The 23,243-nt window shown below is 38.7% G+C and overlaps 3 protein-coding genes across 5 annotated transcripts in view; all 3 read left to right on the plus strand.

Moving 5' to 3' along the window:
• The window catches only part of LOC140921241 (galanin receptor 2a-like), a 99,590-nt gene that overhangs the window by 59,030 nt on the left and 17,317 nt on the right, over positions 1 to 23,243 (plus strand). The gene's annotated exons all lie outside the window — the stretch shown is intronic.
• On the plus strand, positions 47 to 2,701 carry LOC140953845 (allatostatin-A receptor-like). The gene is made up of 2 exons (XM_073403224.1): positions 47 to 212; positions 1,812 to 2,701. Exons 1-2 carry the CDS (start codon positions 47 to 49, stop codon positions 2,699 to 2,701), a joined length of 1,056 nt encoding a protein of 351 aa, XP_073259325.1.
• LOC140953846 (somatostatin receptor type 2-like) lies at positions 8,015 to 21,270 on the plus strand. The gene is made up of 3 exons (XM_073403225.1): positions 8,015 to 8,180; positions 9,167 to 9,481; positions 20,465 to 21,270. Exons 1-3 carry the CDS (start codon positions 8,015 to 8,017, stop codon positions 21,268 to 21,270), a joined length of 1,287 nt encoding a protein of 428 aa, XP_073259326.1.

The raw sequence follows: 23,243 nt of genomic DNA on the forward strand, positions 1-23,243 counted from the left end.
ATAAAAACCGATAAAACTCTTCGGGTGACTCTAAGAGGAAGTACGTATGGGAAAGCCACTGGTCCTTCAAATTCTGTTTGGTCTGATTTCATTGCTGTCCTTTGGCGGGAATGGTTTGTTCTGTTTTGTAATAACGCGTCATCACCGTCTTCTCCTCAGATCACCATATCACATTCTCATTTTCAGCCTGGCCATAACCGACATGTTAACTGGTAAGTTAACTGTGTCACTATATATAAATCATGTTTGAAATGTCAGTTTGATTTCATTTGGAAAATGGCTTAAAGGGACACAGTCAGCTGATGTCATGCGCATCAAATACAATTTCTTGGCTGATTTGTGCATCGTAAGTCAAGCGCGTGAAACAGAAAGTAAGAAGCGCATACTCTAAGGTCCTCTAAACAAATCTTGTGAAGTTGAACTAATTACAAGCCGCAATCATGATTATAGACCCCAAACTATATCGTAGCACCCATCTTTTCTATACACCCTTGAGAATTTACCACTGTTCACCGATGGATTTGTCCAGGGAAAGCAAAACATCAACGAATACTTCCGAATTCAAAGAATCAGTAGAGATAGAAATGCGAGTTACACGAAGTCTGAATCATTGTCGAAGGTAGAGAAAGCTCGATTTTCCAAATCGATATGTAACGCTTCTACATCGATTGTCCAAGTGCATTTGAAGATTATTTGATCTCATGCTCTGTTATTGATTCATTTCTCTTGTTATTATCTAATGGTGAACGAAGGCGATCTTTCCCGCAAGGCGCCTAATCACTTTTCTCACATCTTCTCTTCATGTTCTTTTGGATACTGTTTTTAACCAAATATTATAAAATTATGTAATGCGATGAGTAAAAGTTTGCTCAAAAAGAGGTTTACAGCTAAAGATCGAGGATCGAATAAAACACTAGGCAAGATTGAAGCGGATTTCTAGATGTATCCGACGCGTGCATTTGTATGGTGTTCATATGAACGCCATACATTTGATTGCGGGTTGATGTAAACGCTTTTCAAATTGGCCAAAGTAGTGTCCAGGTCAGCGCGGTCCCATAGTTGACTGTGTCCTTGTATTACCGACCTGCTAGCAAACGAAATGCCAATGAGATTTTGTAGCACCATAGAGTACCGCATTTTATATATAAAGTATTACAGTGAAATTATATTGCAGTCAAGTTGAAAACATGGTAATTTCTCTAGTTACGAACTCCAATGAAGAGTGGAAAAGCTCAAAACGAATCCCGAAAGCTAAGAAATTTAACTCCTCATAGTATTTTTTAAAACGTACTATTGTTTAAGACCAGCTTACATGCTGGGTAGAGGTCCAAGAAAGGAAAGAATCTAATTTAACAAAGAAAAACAAATGGGATGTGGGAAAATCGACAAAACGAAATACGGATTTTCATGTCATACTGAAAAACGGTCGTTATGCAGAAAGAAAACGAACAAAAAAATGAAAGTGTTATGCAAAAATTAGAAGAAACCGTTGAGAGCCATTAATCGGGTAAATGTCACCTGAGTTTATCAAAATACGCGTTGAAAAAAGAGCAAAGCCAGACATTTCGTTGGTGCTCCCTTAAAAGCAACAGATACTGAAGAAACCACTAAAGAATCGAAGAGGGAGCACTCTCGAAACGTCTGGTTTTCCTCCTTTTTCAACGCGTGTTTTGAAAAACTTTAACATTGACAAATATTAGCTCGCTTCAGGCCCCGACCTACACGACTTAATCTACGATCATTTTTCAGTAAAGTTGGTATTAATTGAATGTATACAATTTATCTGTATTATTTCTTTTTTATGTTTCCAGGTGCTTTTATTGTCGGAACGCCAGGTTACATTGTCAATCTAGATTCCTTTCCAGCCCCTCACGGTCTAGGTGGGGAACTGTTCTGTCGTTTGATCAGTACTCAGTACTTCGTGTTTGTCTTTGGAAAAGTGTCCGTGCTGACAGTAGTGGCATTAGCACTAGACAGGTGGTACTCGGTGGTAAAACCCATCTCCTATAAACTGAAGTTTATGAGGAAGCGTATTTACATCTACATACTCGTTATCTGGCTTTTGAGTGCCATAACAAACGGCTCTAAGCCGCTCAAGGCTCAGTTAGACGAAACGTCTCATCATTGTACATGGAGCAATATCTCCTACCCGAAGGAGATTTTCATACCATGTTACACAACAATAACATTTTTCATTCCCATCATCATAATTTGGATTTCATTTCTACATGTCGCCAGGATACTGAAAACATCGCTAGCAGAACGCGAAAGTGAAAGATTTCGCCGCACTCGCAAAAAGTTAACGCAGATGTGTGCTTTAGTTGCTGGTTTACTGACAATATGCTGGCTGCCGAACCAAATCTTCTACACTCTTTCTGCATTCGATATCACCACAACAGAAACCTCTTTGCATCACTTCACCATAGTTCTTGCTATGTTTAACTCCTGTGTTAATCCCTTGGTATGCTGCTTTACTAACAGAGATTACAAGAAGGCTGTAAAGCGAACTCTTTGCTGTTGCCGCGTTAATTTACTTTCCCGGCACAACACAATTTCTGTCAATTACGTTATGAATGACCTAAAACACGCTGAGGGCGTGGTTTATGGACTGAATTTTCGTTATTTAAATTCTAGTTTTACGTGCGTAAGTGAAGACAACTCAGTGGTAGCTGAGATATGGGATTCACGCATCGGCTCCTGATTCACGTTAAGGTTTTAAGCGTCAACAAATTCTAACTGAGGAAAATTATAGACATTCGATCCCCTCAAGGCTACAAGGATTTTCTTAATATTCTTCTTAGTTAAATCGAGTTTCTTTAAGAGAGTACAATTTTTGCCTGTCAATCTTTTATGAATTCAATTCTTTTCTCACGGGGGTTAATTCATGATGAATAGCTTATCAAGATGGGGCGTTTATCGAAGGCGGCGCTTGTTAGGAGCGCACCGCCTTACATAAAATATTTTCATTCGTAAATAGCATGCGAGGTACGGCAAATTTTCTCCAGCTTTCTTTTTTTTGGTTGAAAAACGATAGAAACAGCAAAAGACACTTGATAAAAGATAGTTTGTAGGTTATATTTTCCCCGGTAGTCGTAGTCTGTTCCACGCAATGGGATGACCTCGCTAGCGCTGTTAATTTTTAGTCCGTTCTAGGGGGACTGGGATGGGGTGGCCTTGCTTGGACTTCACTGACTTTCAGGCCGAATTCTGAATCGTAGTTACTTTACAAAGGATACTTGGAGATAATTATTTCATAGTTGCTTTTGCCAGGGGCACCCAACGACAATTTTTGGAAAATATCTGTTCGGAGGCAATTTGAGATTTAGAATTTTCGGAACATTTGTTGTTAAATTTCCTGCTTGCCTGCCTCTCCTAGGATTCTCGAACCTCCCAAAAATGGTATAATTGCTTTTTTTTGACGGATTTTTACCCTAAAAAGGTCACCTAGAATTGTCGGGAGCCTTTTTTTTCTGGCTGAAATTTTCGAAAATGTAAGTTTTGATCCCTATAATTTTCGGATCACTAGACTTTCAGCTAGGAAAAATCCGAACAGATGAAAAATTTTTAGGGAATAAAAATATACCTATATCTACTTTTTAAATACTAAAATACGTTCAACAATGCTATGTTAAAGTGGTTTTGAACTATATTCTTGTTGGGTGCCCGTGATTTGCTGAATCAGCGTAGGCTAATCTCTGTTTTTTATCTTTCGCGTGTTGCTTACCTCCCACGCCAGTTGCTAAGTTTCCCGATGGGGTTATCTAATACCCTTCATTGCACGGTCTCTGGATGGGGTATTTCGGGGCTGCTTCGCTCGGGCGTTCACCTTTAAGCTAGCTCACCTCTGTTCTACTCGTCCATCGTAGTCTTTCCTTTCCCTTGTTTCATTATGTAGCCGCTTTACAAGAGTGAGAAAACAGTATCTCAGTTTACAGGGGCACCCAACGACGGTTTCCTCCTAAATATATTGAAAACACATTTCAGGCTATCCAGAGTACTTTCAGCTCTCTAGAAATCCATTCTAAGCGGTGCTATAAAATTTGTATCAGTTCGGTCGTCCTAGGGCAACTTGAGTCTTTTCGAAATTACAAGGGCCTCCGTATTATTTTGCGGAAAATTTTAGACGCAATTTTAAGATTTACGAAAGTAAGAATTTTTCTGATTCCTCCCTCCATGGCATGTTTGGATCCGAAAATTTTAGGTTTCCTTTTTCTAAGAAAAACAGGCAAACGTGGTACTGAAATGCGAAAAGTTAAACTTTAGAAAATCGTAGAGAATTTATGAGATATATTACGAAAATTGTCATGAATGGAACGGTCATCTAGAAATTTTTAGCCTTCCTCAAGCTATAGAAAATTCTAGGCAATTGATATTTAGAGACCCTAACGTTTTTACGGCCGGAGAGATTCCCAACCACTTCCCTCGTTGGGATAGGCAATTTTTCAGTTACCCGGCGCTGAATTTGAGCATTGGCAGGATCATATAAGTATTTTTTCCTTTCGAGATCTCAACTCTATTCTAACTAGGGAAATTAGATCAATGAACTTCCTAAAATTCTCAGCGTAGCCCAAGGGAATACGCGGCATACCCACAGACTTTGACCGTCAGTGTTCAGAGCAGTCTGCTTGATTATTCAGCCACTTCTAGTAAAGTTTAGGTCTCGGCACCCTCGATAGCAGTTCTCGCCCCACCCTCCTCCTCGCAGCGATGGGGCATACCTCGTATTCTCTCCTGGTTCACCGACTCGCAAAGCCTCGGGCCGATTCTCCCATATCTTACGCATTTAGGCTCATTTGGCTTTGTGAGCGGGAATTCCAGATGAGAATATATTACTATCCAACCTATGAGCGTGAAAGAGGGTTGTCCAATACTGTCTACATGATACGATACGACACTGGCTCGTGAAAACGGATGTACAATATCAAGCAACAAACTGTTGCATGTTGAATGTCGTTGCGTCGAGTTGGCAGTTTTACATGGTTTTAGTGCGATGTGTAGTGTAATGCTTTTATTCCTTCGCGTGGCTTATGTCGGATCTTTGCTCTAAAAACGAGGCATACACAGTGTGTAGCGCTTGTGTTCCTTCGGATGTCGGATCTTTTCTTTAAGAACGAGGCATATACACCGTACAGTGTGTACATGAGGGCGCTTGTTCGTTCGCGTGGCTTATGTCGGATCTATGCTTAAAGGAAGAGACATACACAGTGTGAAGATTTCTTTTTTTGGCTTAGGGACTGGTCAAAAAGTATAGGGGGGGGGGGGGGGGGGATGGGCCGGAGCAGAGAGGGGGTGGGTCATGAGGTTTTGAGCCTTGTACCAGGGGTGGGTCGTGCAATTTTCAGCTACTCTTAGGGGGTGGGTCACCCTATTTTATTACATAGATAGGCACTAACTACTAATGAGACAGTTGACTACATTTGTTAGATAAAACACAGCCAGCTGGAAATATTGCTAAAATACTCACAAATCTGTTGTGCGATAAAATACAAAGGGTGACAGGCTGCATATCTATACGGGCATGGAACCCTCTGTTAACCTTTTTTTTTTTGGCTCTAACGGGCATATCCTTTAATGATTTTCCTTTTTTGTAAGGAAATGATTGGTGGTTCTTTAAAAATTTATTGAAGTTATCGTTGGTTTTGTATTAGATTCCATTTTTTCATTCAAGCTTCCTTTATAGTGGACACCGAGGGCTGGTATTGTGTCAAGAATGGCAATATTTCTTTTTCCTCCTTTAGGAGTTTAGACTCCCTTTTGTGAATTTTATTTCTGATAGTAGGTTTTCTATCAGAGATTGTGGGTAGCCTCCGTTCATCAAGCGTTTTTTTTTTTAATTTGAATTACTTTCCTCAAAGTTGTTTCTGAGGAGTTTTTTAACATTTGGAGGGTGACATGAGGTGAAATGTGTGTGTAAGAAGGTTTCCGTTTGTTTAAAATGTGTCTTTGCATCAAGGATAGATTTTTCCTTGAATCTTGTGCCTTTGTATACAACCGTGTCTAAAAACGCAGTCTCAGCATCAAATGTTTCGGCCGTGAATATACAATAGTTGGGTGATGTAAGTTTGCTTTTTCAATGAAGGCTTCGATGTCTGGTTTACTCATGTCGCATAGGGAAAAGATATCGTGTATGTAGCATTTCCAAACTGTTGTTCTAAAGACAGGTTTGCCTAGAGTTGTTGTTTCATATATGTCATGAAAATATCGTCAAAGGAATCAAAACTGCTGTCTTGTGCCTTGCAGTTCCATGGTTTTGTAGGTAGTGCTTTCCATTGAAGTGGAAGAAATTTTCCTTAAGGATTCTTCTAAACATTTCCAGCAATGTAGGAATGGGTTGTCTTTCATATGCTTTGTGACAGACAATTTCAATATACCCTTGTTTTGCTGTATATTTGTGTAAAGACTCATAACGTCCATCGAAGCAAGAAATGTTCGGTTTTTCACATTTGTCTTTTCAGTGAAAGGTATGATTTCTGTGATTTTGATATTGGTTGTAGCAGTGTATCAACAAATTTTGTCAAGCACAGAACAAGGTTTTATTGGATTATTAAGAGGAAACAAAACATCCATGTTTTAACTAGGGGGTAGTTCATGCAATTTCGAACCTTGCTTTAGGGGTGGGTCAGTCATTTTTGTGCCGAAGGGAGGGGGTGGGTCATGTGTTTTTTATCAACCACATTTCCAAATGCTCCGGCCCCCCCCCCCTATACTTTTTGACCAGTCCCTTAGAGTTCATTTTATTAGTGTAAATTTGATTGCTTTTATCATAATTATAGAAACGGAGGCTTCGCTTTTAGCCCTGGCTAAATCTATATATTAAAAGTCTGTTTGAGCTGTACCTTTAAGCTCGGTAGTGAAAAGCTCTCGTAAGCAACCACTCCAGAGGGCGACCCCGACCACTTTTGTAAGTCCTCCCGGTCTTTTCGTTTTGTCTTTTTTTTAAAATTATTTAACGTATTCTGAGCAACCACTCAGTAACAATTACTTAGTAAGAAAAGCATTTGACTTTCAGAATCAATTTTCAGGGTTAAATTTGGCCGTAATACATAAGCGCTAATGGTTCGTTGATTTGTAATTGCGTGAAAGACTACGGATGAAAACATTAATATTTAATATTATTAAGTAAAATATGCCATCTCCAAGCTTTCTGCTAAAAGCTCTCATAAGTGGCCTGTACTGTCGCAATTTGTAATAATCATCGCACTTTGTAATACCTGTCACAATTTGTAATAAACCGTGTCGCACTTTGTAATAAAAAAGCTGTCGCAATTTGTAATAAAAAATCTGTCGCAATTTGTAATAACTATTGCGACAGTGCATGGCCGGCTACTTTAGGAATTTCTGGGTGGGGATGTGCCGTTGGGACCCTGGAACCCTTAACCTATACCAGAGCTACTTCAGCTGAATTTTGCTACCCTATACTAGAGTAAACTCCCAAAATCCCCCTATCCTAGAGTAGCTGTTTCCCTAGTCTAGATAAAATCTTCAACCAACAGTTTCCTGAAAAATGATACCCTATTCTAGACCCAAACGCTCTGATTTATATACCCTATCCTAGAGTAGACTGCTTGAAAACCATACCCTTCACAGCGGCACATACCCATATAGCCCATATATGGCAGTACCGCCCCCCCCCCCCCCCCCCCCGGGCAGAGGTCTCAGCGCGGACTTCGATTTTATTTGTAATAAGTGTTACGTCAGTAAAACTGCAATGTAAAACAAATATTTGTGAAGATTTGGAAGTTAGTAATTAGCATTTTTTGTTCTTTTTCGCAAGTTTTCAGCTTTAACAAGGTCCTTGATGAAGTTCCAATTTGAGACATTAGTAGCGAGAAGCAATTAAATAAGTTATCTACCATATATACATCATTTGATTAAAATGCAAATCAATAAAGTAGTTAGGTGAACGCACGTCAAACTAAACTACTATATGCATGAACACTACTAGGCCACAAACACGAGAATATCGGGGTAATAACCGATTGAACTCTTCGGGCTACTCTAAGAAGAAGTACGTATGGAAAAGCCACTGGTCCTTCAAATTCTGTTTGGTGTCATTTCACTGCTGTCCTTTGGCGGAAATGGTTTGTTCTGTTTTGTAATAACGCGTCATCACCGTCTTCTCCTGAGATCGCCATATCATATTCTCATTTTCAGCCTGGCCCTAACCGACATGTTAACTGGTAAGGTATATAATAATAGATTTAGCCAGGGCTAACAGCGAAGCTCTCGATAATATTTATAGTTTGTTCAAACGAGGGTAACGCCGGAGAACGGTGAAAAACAACAGTAGGACTAATTGGCAAAAAAAGCAACTTGCACGTGCAGCACATTTTTTTGTACATTTCTTTGCCGTTGTTTTGAAACGTCTGGTTTTCCTCCATTTTCAACGCGTATTTTGTAAAACTTATTACATTTACAAAAATTAACTCGCTTCAGCCTCCGCCCTACACGACTTCAACTACGATCGTTTTTCAGTAAAGTTGGTATTAACCGAATGTATACAATTTAGCTGCATTATTTTTAATTGATACAAATAACCATTAAGACGTAATCCATCAGGAAATTGAGTAATTTTTATTTTCAGTGGACGAAAACCCTGTACCAGAATAATCAAATAATATAGCATTCTTTTTTACATTTTTTAGGGCGAGAGATGTAATAAGTTATCTGTAATAACACCAAAGAAAATTTCTCATGACAGCCCGAGAAAATAAATGTCAAATTTCACAAAATCTCACCTTACACATGAAACTTTCAGAATTTTACCTGTGTTTTCAAAATTATTCTGAAATTTGAAGTTTTTTTTTTCTTGGGCTCCCATGAGAAATAGTCTTGATGTTATTACAGATAACTAATTATATCTGAGGCCCTTGAAAAATGTAAAAAAGAATGCGATATTGTTTAAATTATTCTGGTACAAGGTTTTCGTCCACTGAAAATTGAAATTACTCAGTTTCGTGATGGATTCCGTCTTAATTTATTCCAAAATGTCCGCCCCCTTATAACAGGTATTTCTGCTGCGCCCCCGTGTCTGAAATGGCCCCTCAGGCCAAAATAAAACAAATTACTTGAACGCTGGCAAGCATCAACTCCATTTGGGTAAAGTACTAATTGACGAAAAAGTGAGTTGTTATTAAAGATTTTCTTCTCTTTTTTATGTTTCCAGGTGCTTTTATTGTCGGAACGCCAGGTTACATTGTTAATCTAGATTCCTTCCCAGCCCCTCACGGTCTAGGTGGGGAACTGTTCTGTCGTTTGATCAGCACTCAGTACTTCGTGTTTATCTTTGGAAAAGTGTCCGTACTGACAATAGTGGCGCTAGCACTAGAGAGGTGGTACTCGGTGGTAAAACCCATCTCATATAAACTGAAGTTTATGGGGAAGCGTATTTACATCTACATACTCGTTATCTGGCTTTTGAGTGCCATAACAAACGGCTCTACGCCGCTAAAAGCTCAGTTAGACGAAACGTCTCAACATTGTACATGGAGCAATATCTCCTACCCGAAGGAGATCTTCATACCATGTTACACAACAATAACATTTTTCATTTGTCATCATCATAACTTGGATTTCATTTCTACATGTCGCCAGGATACTGAAAACATCGCTAGCAGAACGCGACAGTGAAAGATTTCGCCGCACTCGCAAAAAGTTAACGCAGATGTGTGCTTTAGTTGCTGGTTTACTGACAATATGCTGGCTGCCGAACCAAATCTTCTACACTCTTTCTGCATTCGATATCACCACAGCACAAACCTCATTGCATCACTTCACCATAGTTCTTGCTATGTTTAACTCCTGCGTTAATCCCTTGGTATGCTGCTTTACTTACGGAGATTATAGGACCGCTGTAAAGCGAACTCTTTGCTGTTGCCGACCCGGGAAGGCATTTCCCTATAAAGCTAAGGTGATGGGGTGCTCGTTGGAAAAGTTTGAGAACACCCCTGAAAGGTAGCAGATATCTTGTTTCATGGGCGTGTCCCAAATTCATTTCCACCCTAAGAGGTACCAATTTAACAACAATAAATTATATAACTGGCACTGCAAATTTTAATAGTAATAAAGCTAACGATAACTTCGAACACCTTTTTTTTCAAGAACTTTTTGAAAGTATTGTCAAAAATCTTTAACTAGCAGCAGCAGCAGGCAGTAGTCATTTTAGGTTTTAGCACCATCAATCAAACGCACCCTTAATCACGGAACTAGACGAGCGACACAAAGCAAAATATTCTAAACCTAGTTATATACTCCTTGAGGAAAAGTTAATAGATTTTTAGTACCAATTATTTTAAATCTTCAAATCGTCAATAAGTAGGTTAATTGACAAAAGTACAGAAAAACCTGCCTTATAGAGGTTAAACTCGCGGCGACGCAAAAGAGGTAATGTAGGTGGAGTGAAATCGAAATCGAGATGTCTTAAACATATCTACAGTGTATGTAAGGGCGATCAGCAGCCTTATTTCAATTCAGTGTAAACGTAGCAGAACGGATTAAACACGTGCGAAAAAAAGATAATAGCTTACCATCTTCTTCTTCGTCAGCCGCAACAAAAACACTAACGCTCACAAGGCAAAACAGAAGCAAAACCAGAAACTTCATGTTTACAGACAATCAACCCAACTCCGATGAGGAACTCAGTTGTGGAATATAAAACTATTGCGTTGAGTTATAATAAAACTGTATTTGAAAGCACCCAATCAGGCAAAAGCCCGTTCTAGCTAATTACAAGTATCATAGAAAGTATTTGAACGAGACACAGCTGTGCAAATTTGGGTGCAGACGTGCTCATTTGTTATTGGGCTTCATTTGAAGCGCCTTTGAAAACTACACACAAAAATCACTTTTTAGAGTAGTGACTAAAACAACAACATATAAAAGCTGTATGTTTAGTTTAAGCAGTGAAGGGAAAGTTTTCGTACTCATCTTGCGCTTGTTAACTTTAATTTTTTTGTAATTTTTAAGATCGTGTCAGGTTGGGTCAGACGTCGAACTTCCGTAGAACCAGTCAATTAAAACTTAATCAGATCAGTAACAATTAAGTTCTCCCCAACGGTTTTTGACTTAGAGAAATATGGAAAACAAAAATTGGTTGCAGGTTCTGAAAGACAAAATAAATTCTTTGCAAGCACGATATGCGTGAAAAATGTTTCGGATAAGTCATAGAAGCTATTAAAAATTTTAGTTTAAAAACTGAAATAAAAAAAGCTCAAAGTCACCAATTGAAACAAGGACAAAAATAATTCGAGCAGGGTACTTCAAAGTGGTCGTTTTCTAACATTTTTTGATTAAAACAAATAATAAATTAGACAATAGCTGATTCTTTTATGAGTTAACGGGATTTTATTGTGGCTATTAAATCTCAACATTATTTCTTAACAATTTGCCCTATTAAACTTCCAGAGTTGTGTCAAGACTGTATTAAACAAATTCTTCAAACTCGGCTATAGTCATCACTTCTATTCACATATCTCTCAAGCCAATCACATGAAAAACTCTGAAATTGCGTAGGAAGTATTTATATGTGTGTGTGTCTAACAATTCTTGCATATTCTGTGGTGTTCATGAAATAATCCTCTACAGCAAATGAAATCTAAAAAAATGACAGAATATTCCCCTAGCTACACCTTGACATTCATTACATGTTTGTTGACATCTAAAACTTTTTTGTTGTAGCAGAGAAATCCTGAACTGAAAAATGTGTTATTTTTTAATTTTTTAAAATGTTTAATATATTTTTACAATTGTTTTACTCACTGAAGAATTCTACGTTAGAAGAAACGCGTACGAGAATATTAAACAAGTTTTACAGCTACATTTCGCAGGGTGTTGCTCACTTGTTTAGTTTAAAAATTGAGAAAACCTGCAACTCCCTTTGCCCATTCCCCGTGGTATGCCCTTTATCTGCGTCAGTAGCTGACAAAGAAGGCGAATAAAGAAAACATAAACTTTAAGTGTATGTGGGCAAATAGTCTGTTCCAGGCAACGAGAATATAGTCAGGTCCGCGAAATTGAGAAAGCGCAAACACAAAAATAAAACGGGAGGAAACTGGGGGGTGAAAGACCGCCACCGCCCCCTTTTACTTTCGTGTCATCCCTACTATCTGAGACCCTGGAACAGACGTAAATGGCAAAATACCGTAAAATTACGAAAATAAGCCCCGGGGCTTATATTTTTCAAAGGACCTTTTTGAGGGGCTTATTTTTGGAGGGGCTTATATTCGGAGGGGCTTATCTACGGAGCCGGGGAAAAAAGAAGAACCCCTTTGAAGCGAAAATTTGTATGAGACTGTTGCTCTAATACATCATATTATGAAAGTAAAATCTCAGTAGGGTGGATGGTTTTGCGGTTTGAATTTTAGTGAAGTCATGTAAAAACGTGATTGCTTTTCGAAAAATAGCTTAATAATCGTATAATAATCCCTTGTTTAATTTCTTGTCCGATCTAATCTCTGATATCATGTCCAGTTTTTTTTGTCCGATTTCATGTCCGATCTTTTGTCTGATTTTTTTGTCCGATTTTTGGTCCCATATTTTTGTCCGATTTCCTGTTCGATTTTTTGTCCGATTTCATGTCCGGTTTTTTTGTCCGATCTTTTGTTCAATTTCTTTCCCGACTTTTTTGTTCGATTTTTGGTCCGATAGTTTGGTCCGATATTTTTGTCCGATTTTTTTCGTGCGATATTTCTGTCCGACTTTTTATTCGATTTTTTGTCCGAAGTTCATCTCCGAATTTTTGTCCAATTTTTCTTTCCTCTTTCTTTGTCCGATTTTCCCCCTCTATATTTATCCGATTTTTTGTCCGCCATTTCGTCCGACTTTTGTCCAACTCAGATGTTTGTCCAATTTTTTCTCAGAATTTGTTGTCCGACTTTTTAAAAATATATTTGTCAGACTTTTTGCCCACTATATTTGTCCGATTTTTCGTCCTACTTTTTATCCGGTATACTTGACATCAGACAACATACAAAAGATATGAAACATCATTCACAAGACAAAAAACATCGACATAAGACACCAGACATGAGACATCCTACATCAGACATCAGAAGTCATACATCAGAGATCACACATCAGACATAATACATTAAACATCAGAATCGGATATCAGACACACATCGTACATCATATATCAGACATCAAATATCAGACGTCTGAAATCAGAGGATTTACATCAGACGTCTGACATCAGAAAACAAACACTATATATCAGACATCATACATCCTACATCAGATATCATACATCGTACACCAGACATCATACGCACGACATCACACATCATACATCAGACGTCTGTCATCAGACGTCAGACATCAAACATCAGACACCAGACATAAAACATGAGACGTGTAACATCAGACATCAGACGTCTGACATTAGACAATTTACATCAGACACCTGACATCAGACGTCTAACATCAGAGAACAGACACCAGATATCAGACATCACACATCAGACGTCTGAAATCAGACACCAGACATCTGACGCCTCACATCACACATCATAGATCAAAGTCTGTCATCACACGTCTGACATCAAACATCAGCCCCTTGGAACAAAAAGCACGTCTAACATCAGACGTCAGACAATTTACATCAGACACCTGACATCAGAGGCATAACATCAAAAAACAAACACCAGATATCAGACATCATGCATCCTCCATCAGAAGTCTGAAATCACACGACATAAGAGATCACACGTCTGGCATCAGACGTCTGTCATCAGACATAACATATCAGACATCTGTCATCACACATAAGACATCAGACGTCTGACATCAGACATCTGCTATCAGACGTCTGACATCAGACATCTGCCACCAGACGTCTGTTATCAGAATCTGTCATCAGACGTCTGACATCAGACGTCTGACACCAGACATCTGTCATCAGACATCTGTTCTCAGACATCTGTCATCAGACGTCTGACATCATACCTCTGTCATCAAACATCTGTTCTCAGACATCTGTTATCAGACATCTGTCATCAGACGTCTGACATCAGAAATCTGTCATCAGACATCATTCTGTTATCAGACATCTGTCATCAGACGTCTGACATCAGCCATCTGTCATCAGACGTCTGTTATGAGACATGTCATCAGACGTCTGACGCCAGACATCTGTTGTCAGGCATCATTTACCACATTTTACCCATCACGTAACGGCTACAAGGCGTGTTTATGCCGTGTTGCATTCTTTTGTCCAATTTTCTGTCCGACGTTTTGTATACAGCTATTTCGAGAAAGGTTGTCGGAAAAAATGTACACGCGACAATCCCGAAAGGTTACATGGGATATCATCAATACACTGTTCCTGACACAGTAGCCGTCGAACCTACTTTTGTTGCCTTCCTTTAGCACTCGTAAACATGCGTCCATGGCCTCTCGTGCCATTCTTTCAAATTTCTTTGAACAACAGTGAACCCAAAACCACTCACAATACCTTTCGGAATTGTCGCGTGAACTTTCTCGAAATAGCTGTATATTAATTTGTCCGATTTTTTGTCCGACTTTTGGTCCGATTTTTTGTCCAAACTTTTTCCTATATATTTGTCCGACTTTTTGTTATATTTTCTGTCAGATTTTTTGTTCGATTCTTTTGTCCGACTGTCCTGCCCGACTTTCAGTCCGACGTTTTGTTCGAGTTTTTGTGCGACTCTTCCCACATATCTCTTCGATTTTTTTTGTCCGGCTTTTTGTTCGGTACATTTATTCGACTTTTTGTCTGAGTTTTTGTCCAATTTTTGTCCGACTTTTTTGTTCGACTTTTTGTCTAAAATATTTGTTGTGGGATTTTTTGTCCGATATATTTTTCCGATTTTTTGTGCGATGTGTTTGTCCGATGTTGTGTCCGATATTTTTGTCCGATTTTATGTTCGATGTCCTGCCAAGCATCTGCACGTAATACCATGTACTACCACGATGTTTTTTATGTTTTACGGCTGTACCACGTAATTTCCTTAATTTTCGTGTATTACCATGTACATGTATCGCAATGGATTACCACATCTTACCCACCACATAACGGCTACAAGGCGCGTTTATACCGTTTTACCACCTAACGGCTACAAGGTGTGTGTATACCGTGTGGCATTATTTTGTATTTGATGTATTTTGCCGGATCGTAATGTATTACTATATATAGTCACTATTAACATTTATTACCACCTTTGTTATGTACTGTCATGTTGTACCTTTACCTTGTACTCTGATGTTAAATGTCCGTTTATATGTCCGATGTCGCTCTCCTTCCTACCTCAACCTCTTGCTGTTTTTTTCTGCTCGCATCTCTTTGAACCGTCCCCAGTTCCTGGAACAGTCTAGGTTACGGGGGCAGTCGTAATTTAAGAAAAATAAGTACTAAGTAATTTAGTCTGAGACTTTGATAAACAATTACGAGGTTTTTAGCATAAATTTGTTACAGTTACAGTTCAGAAATTAAAAAACGTTTTCTGTTTATAAACTTAAAAAATGTTTGCTTTAGTCGTTACTTAGCTTCTAAAAAACAAGTGTCCATGACGTTCTTTTTCTGACCATGAGAGCCTGCCTAATTCGGACCGGCTATGGCATGCCCCATTTATGTCCGTATCACCAGGGGCGGTTCTGATTTTCACGTTTCGTCCACACACGTAAATGGCGTTTCCGAAAACGGTCCTCTGAATGAGATTTTTGAAAACCCCGGCTGATCATTCGAGGAACGGTGGTCTTCGAATACAATGACGTCATACATCATAAGCGCATGCCCTTTAAGAGATGCTTTCATATTTGCATTTTTTTTACGGTTTAATGATAACAGAGGTACATTGATTGGGGCCACCATACCATTGGAAAACTAAGGGAGAAGGGATAGGAAAGGGGGAGGGGGAGGGGGAGGGGGAGGGTGCTTTTAGGGTTCCATTTTGAACTGTCAATCTCCTATCTGGAATCATTTTTTGACTCGTCATCTCTCGGTAAGTTTCAACGTCAAAATCGTTCGCTCGTACTGCAAACTAACGACTGCTTTGCAGGCTCCATATGTGTAAGCGAGTGTTTACCTGCAGGGGCGCAGCCAGCCATTTGCTCCTTTTATAAAGTTCGTCGCATGTGAAGATGGACGTTTGTCCCGGAGACAATCTTCAGAGGTTTTTTCTGTCTAAAGCAGACGGATGGAACATGTTGGACGATCCAAACTCATTCAAACGAACTTAACTGAGACAGACGTTGAACGTTTCATAAACTTAGCTCACGCAGTTTGGTTCATCAGGGGTACCCAACGACAATTTTCTGAAAATATCTGTTCGGAAGACGATTTGAGATCTAGAATTATCGGAACATTTTTTCCAAAATTTTTTGCTTGTCTGCCTCTCCTAGCATTTTCGAACATCTAAAAAATGGTATAATTGCCCATTTTTAACGGATGTTTACCTCAAAAAGGTCACCTACAATTTTCGGGAGCCTTTTTTCTGGCTGAAATTTTCGAAAAGGTAAGTTTTGATCCCTATAATTTTCGAATCACTAGTCTCATTCTTCTTACCATTACAGCACCATAGACTTTCAGCTAGGAAGTCCGAACAGATAAAAAATTTTTAGGGGATAAAAATATGCCTATATCTACCGTTTTAGTACTAAAATACGTTTAACAACGCTGTGTTCAAGTGGTTTTGAACTATATTCTCGTTGGGTGCCCCTGGTTCATTTCAAGAAATGTTCGGCGTTTGGCGCAGGCCTAACACGTTCTATCCTTCCTTTCCAGACGGACAGGACGGCTAAAGATCGTCTCCTGGACAAACGTTGATTTTCACATGCCACGAACTAAAAACTAATATATTAACATTGCGTACGATAATGTATATTTTTTAGCCTAGTTCGAGGGAGAATTTATTGCTCCACAAAAATTAATTTTTGATCTGATTCAGTTTTTTTGATCGATCGAGGCGTCCTTAGCTCGATGTTTGACGCAACAGACGATCTTAAAGGAGCTGTGTCACGAAATTCAGCCAAATTAGAAAATTACAAAATGCCCGTTAAATTAAGAGAAACATAAAAATAACCGCTTAAAACTTTAAAGGAAGGTTAATATAACATAACAGAAACAACAGATGCCACGGATGGGCAAAACTGAAGAAGAATGGAACGGATTGAAATTAGGGATTTTGAAAACTGTGCAGTCTAACAGTTTTTCAAAGTTGGTCCCTGCTTTTTGCAACTTCAAAAATAATGCTCAGGAGACAAATTTGTTTGTCTCGGATCCCTGATTTTGTCATTTACGTGTAATTTCTTTGCTTACTTTAAGTTCCATAGCGATTGAGGGCGAGTAATTAGCAAAATTAAACAAAATGAACTGGACTGCCGTGACACAGCCCCTTTAACTGAATTTAGGCTGTTTAGGCCGACCCAAATTAGAGTGTGGTTCGTCTCATTTTCGACGTTTGGCCGGGGCCTAACTTAGCTCAATTTATCTACACCTTGTAACGTAAAATGGCTAGCTAGTGACAAAAATTTGGCTTTTTTCCCTCAGTAATTCACATTGTCATACAAATTAATTCAGTATTAAGCAACCTGATTGGCTGGCTGATTTAAAATCTGCAAAGAAAGCAAATGCACCTGAGACAGATGAGGTGTCAAGTTTTTCCTGCATTTAAACAGATATGTAAAATATATACGTTTACGTGTTGAAAACTTTAAGGCTGCAAAACATGAAAGTCACTACTATTTTTCTTATTTTTTTTTTGCCTTCCCTGCGTGGTCACCAGCACCGAAGATGATTTTCAAGGTACAGTAAAGCAAAGAACCATACATTTTTTTATGAAATTTAGAAAATTTTTTGAACGTCATTTAGGCGGGTTAAATTATCGTGTTCGTATTCTATTGATAGTTAATTTCACTCGGAATCATTCTTGGAGTCATAAGCAAAAGCAGAAAAATTCAGAATTCGCTGCTGAAGGAAATTAAATATTATTAATACCTTCTTCTTTTTCGAATTTTACGAGGAGAATGCACAACGAATACCATTTGCCTTGTAGATGTAGGTTTAAGTTAATCGTATCCGTCATTTCTCCTTAAAAACACATTCTGTCATCCACGTCTTTCTTTTGAATGAAATAGGAATATTTTAGCTGTATAGAATCAGTTACAAAATTTTAGGTCTCGTAGGCTCAGGCCTAGGTAAAACGTCAAACTATTCATGAGACGAACCGAACTTAGTGAGTTAAGTTCATGAAAAGTTCAACAACCAGTTGTTTTGTACGTCAGGAACAAAAGGAACAGCTCCAGTTACGAACACTTCTAGGAATTCCAGAGGTCTCAGCACGTACATCGATTTTATTTGTAATAAGTGTTACGCCAGTAAAACTGCAATGTAAAACAAATATTGGTGAAGATTTGGAATGAAGTAAATAGCATTTTTTGTTGTGTTTCGCATCTTTTCAGCTTTAACAAGGTGCTTGATCAAGTTGCCATTTAAGACATTACTAGCGAGAAGCAACTGAATAAGTCATCTACCATATAATGACATTATTTGATTAAAATGCAAATCTATAAAGCCTGGAGGATTTAATGTTACGCCGTTCTCTTCTAAACAGGTGAATGCAAGTCAGACTAAACTGCTATATGCGTGAACACTACTAGGCCACAAACACGAGAATATCGAGATAAAAACCGATTAAAACTCTTCGGGCGACTCTAAGAGAAGGTACTTATGGAAAAGCCACTGGTCCTTCAAATTCTGTTTGGTGTGATTTCATTGCTGTCCGTCGGCGGGAATGGTTTGTTCTGTTTTGTAATAACGCGTCATCACCGTCTTCTCCTCAGATCACCATATCATATTTTCATTTTCAGCCTGGCCATAACTGACATGTTAACTGGTAAGTTAACTGTGTTACTATATAAATCACGTTTGAAATGTCAATTTGATTTCATTTGGAAAATGGCTTAAAGGGACACAGTCAGCTGATGACATGGGCATCAGATACCATTTCTCGGCTGATTTGTGTGTCATAAGTCGCGCGCGTGAAACAGAAAGTAAGAAGCGCATCGGGGATACTCTAAGGTCCTCTAAACAAACCTTGTGAAGTTGAACTAATTAAGCTTAATTACCAGCCGAAATCATGATTATAGTCCCCAAACTATGTCATAGCACGCATCTTTTCTATATACCCTCTCGAATTTACCACTGTTCACCGATGGATTTGTCCAGGGAAAGCAAAACATCGACGAATACTTCCGAATTCAAACAATCAGTAGAGATGAGAAATGCGAGTGACACGAAGTCTGAATCATTGTCAAAGGTAGAGAAAGCTCGATTTTCCAAATCGATATGTAACGCTTCTACATCGATTGTCCAAGTGCATTTGAAGATTATTTGATCTCATGCTCTGTTATTGATTCATTTCTCTTGTTATTATCTAATGGTAAACGAAGGCGATTTTTCCCGCAAGGCGCCTAATCACTTTTCTCACATCTTCTTTTCATGTTCCTTTGGATACTGTTTTTAACCAAATATGATAAAATTATGTAATGCGATGAGTAAAAGTTTGCTCAGAAAGAGGTTTACAGTTAAAGATCGAGGATCGAATAAAACACTAGGCAAGATTGAAGCGGATTTCTAGATGTATCCGACGCCTGCATTTGTATGGTGTTCATATGAACGCCATACATTTGATTTCGAGTTGATGTAAACGCTTTTCAAATTGGCCAAAGTAGTGTCCAGGTCAGCGCGGTCCCATAGTTGACTGTGTCCTTGTGTTACCGACCTGCTAGCAAACGAAATGCCAATAAGATTTTGTAGCATCATAGAGTACCGCATTTTATATATAAAGTATTACAGTGAAATTATATTGCGGTCAAGTTGAAAACATGGTAGTTTCTCTTGTTACGAACTCCAATGAAGAGTGGAAAAGCTCAAAACGAATCCCGAAAGCTAAGAAATTTAACTCCTCATAGTATTTTTTAAAACGTACTATTGTTTAAGACCAGCTTACATGCTGGGTAGAGGTCCAAGAATGGAAAGAATCTAATTTAACAAAGAAAAACAAATGGGATGTGGGAAAATCGACAAAACGAAATAAGGATTTTCATGTCATACTGAAGAACGCTCGTTATGCAGAAAGAAAACGAACAATAAAATGAAAGTGTTATGCAAAAATTAGAAGAAACCTTTGAGAGCTATTAATCGGGTAAATGACACCTGAGTTTATCAAAATACGCGTTGAAAAAAGAGGAAAGCCAGACATTTCGTTGGTGCTCCCTTAAAAGCAACAGATACTGAAGAAACCACTAAAGAATCGAAGAGGGAGCACTCTCGAAACGTCTGGTTTTCCTCCTTTTTCAACGCGTGTTTTGAAAACTTTAACATTGACAAAAATTAGCTCGCTTCAGGCTCCGACCTACACGACATAATCTACGATCATTTTTCAGTAAAGTTGGTATTAATTGAATGTATACAATTTATCTGTATTATTTCTTTTTTTTATGTTTCCAGGTGCTTTTATTGTCGGAACGCCAGGTTACATTGTCAATCTAGACTCCTTTCCAGTCCCTCTCGGTCTCGGTGGGGAACTGTTCTGTCGTTTGATCAGTACTCAGTACTTCGTGTTTGTCTTTGGAAAAGTGTCCGTGCTGACAGTAGTGGCATTAGCACTAGAGAGGTGGTACTCGGTGGTAAAACCTATCTCCTATAAACTGAAGTTTATGAGGAAGCGTATTTACATCTACATACTCGTTATCTGGCTTTTGAGTGCCATAACAAACGGCTCTAAGCCGCTCAAGGCTCAGTTAGACGAAACGTCTTATCATTGTACATGGAGCAATATCTCCTACCCGAAGCAGATCTTCATACCATGTTACACAACATTAACATTTTTCATTCCCATCATCATAATTTGGATTTCATTTCTACATGTCGCCAGGATACTGAAAACATCGCTAGCAGAACGCGACAGTGAAAGATTTCGCCGCACTCGCAAAAAGTTAACGCAGATGTGTGCTTTAGTTGCTGGTTTACTGACAATATGCTGGCTGCCGAACCAAATCTTCTACACTCTTTCTGCATTCGATGTCACCACAGCAGAAACCTCATTGCATCACTCCACCATAGTTCTTGCTATGTTTAACTCCTGCGTTAATCCCTTGGTATGCTGCTTTACTAACAGAGATTACAAGAGGGCTGTGAAGCGAACTCTTTGCTGTTGCCCCGTTAAGTTACTTTCACGACACAACACAATTTCTGTCAATTACGTTATGAATGACTTAAAACACGCTGATGGCGTGGTTTATGTTAAATTCTAGTTTTTCGTGCGTAAGCGAAGACAACTCAGTGGTAGCTGAGATATGGGATTCACGTTAAGGTTTTAAGCGTCAACAAATTCTAAGTGAGAAAAATCATAGACATTCGATCCCCTCAAGGCTACAAGGATTTTCTTAGTCTTAATTTAGAATCAGTTCTCTTCTCAAGGGAATCAATTCATGACGAACACCTTGTCAAGGTGGGGCGTTTATCGAAGGCGGCGCTTGTTAGTGGCGCACTAACATAAAATTTTCTCATTCGTAAATAACAAGGCAAAACAAAGAAAGATCATGAAAATTTGCAGTGTTGAAAAACGATAGAAACAGCAACAGACACTTGATAAAAGATAGTTTGTAGGCTCTATTTTCCCCTCTAGTCGGTTGTATCAGCATCAACAAATATTAATGTCACTATGCGGTGCATTGTCTCTCGAAGGGTGTGGGTTTATTGAAGTAAATTTAGCAGGCTACTTATGCGTAATTGCGATCTTCTCCATGTATTACAGGAACTACTGTTAAACTGAATGCGTTTAAGGATCTATAAGTACATAATGGTTTCAGTTAGATTTAATGAACTACCCCAAGATCCAACTTTAATTATTACTTTTAGTCTGTTCCAGGCAACGGGATGACCTCGCTAGCGCTGTTTATTTTTAGTCCGTTCAAGGGACTGGGATGGGGTGGTCTCGCTTGGATTTCACTGACTTTCAGGCCGAATTCTGAATCGTAGTTACTTTACAAAGGATACCTGGAGATAATTATTTCATAGTTGCATTTGCCAGGGGCACCCAACGACAATTTTTGGAAAATATCTTTTCGGAGGCAATTTGAGATCTAGAATTTTCGGAACATTTGTTGTTAAATTTCTTGCTTGCCTTCCTCTCCTAGGATTCTCGAACCTCCCAAAAATGGTATAATTGCTCATTTTTAACGGATTTTTACCCTAAAAAGGTCACCTAGAATTTTTGGGAGCCTTTTTTTCTGGCTGAAATTTTCGAAAATGTAAGTTTTGATCCCTATAATTTTCGGATCACTAGACTTTCAGCTAGGAAATCCGAACAGATGAAAAAGTTTTAGGGAATAAAAATATACCTATATCTACATTTTAAATACTAAAATACGTTCAACAATGCTATGTTTAAGTGGTTTTGAACTATATTCTCGTTGGGTGCTAGTGATTTGCTGAATCAGCGTAGGCTCATCGATATTTCTGTTTTTTTTTTTTCGCGTGTTCCTTACCTCCCACGCCAGTTGCTAAGTTTCCCGATGGGGTTATCTAATACCCTTCATTGCACGGTCTCTGGGCGGGGTATTTCGGGGCTGCTTCGCTCGGGCGTTCACCTTTAAGCTAGCTCACCTCTGTTCTACTCGTCCATTGTAGTCTTTCCTTTCCTTTGTTTCATTATGTAGCCGCTTTACGAGAGTGAGAAAACAGTATCTCAGTTTACAGGGGCACCCAACGACGGTTTCCTCCTAAATATATTGAAAACACATTTCAGGCTATCCAGAGTACTTTCAGCTCTCTAGAAATCCATTCTAAGCGGTGCTATAAAATTTGTATCTGTTCGGTCGTCCTAGGGCAACTTGAGTCTTTTCGAAATTACAAGGGCCTCCTTATTATTTTGCGGAAAATTTTAGACGCAATTTTAAGATTTACGAAAGTAAGAATTTTTCTGATTCCTCCCTCCATGGCATGTTTGGATCGGAAAATTTTAGGTTTCCTTTTTCTAAGAAAAACAGGCAAACGTGGTACTGAAATGCGAAAAGTTAAACTTTAGAAAATCGTAGAGAATTTATGAGATATATTACGAAAATTGTCATGAATGGAACGGTCATCTAGAAATTTTTAGCCTTCCTCAAGCTATAGAAAATTCTAGGCAATTGATATTTAGAGACCCTAACGTTTTTACGGCCGGAGAGATTCCAAACCACTTCCCTCGTTGGGATAGGCAATTTTTCAGTTACCCGGCTCTGAA

This window comes from Porites lutea, chromosome 12 (assembly GCF_958299795.1).
Source record: "Porites lutea chromosome 12, jaPorLute2.1, whole genome shotgun sequence".
Taxonomy (NCBI): Eukaryota; Metazoa; Cnidaria; class Anthozoa; order Scleractinia; family Poritidae; genus Porites; species Porites lutea.

Coding starts and splice junctions, on each gene's coding strand:
- LOC140953845 (XM_073403224.1), top strand. CDS start 47: ATGGGAAAGCCACTGGTCCTTCAAATTCTGTTTGGTCTGATTTCATTG. Junction 213..1,811: donor CATAACCGACATGTTAACTG/GTAAGTTAACTG, acceptor TTATGTTTCCAG/GTGCTTTTATTGTCGGAACG.
- LOC140953846 (XM_073403225.1), top strand. CDS start 8,015: ATGGAAAAGCCACTGGTCCTTCAAATTCTGTTTGGTGTCATTTCACTG. Junction 8,181..9,166: donor CCTAACCGACATGTTAACTG/GTAAGGTATATA, acceptor TTATGTTTCCAG/GTGCTTTTATTGTCGGAACG. Junction 9,482..20,464: donor AGACGAAACGTCTCAACATT/GTACATGGAGCA, acceptor TTATGTTTCCAG/GTGCTTTTATTGTCGGAACG.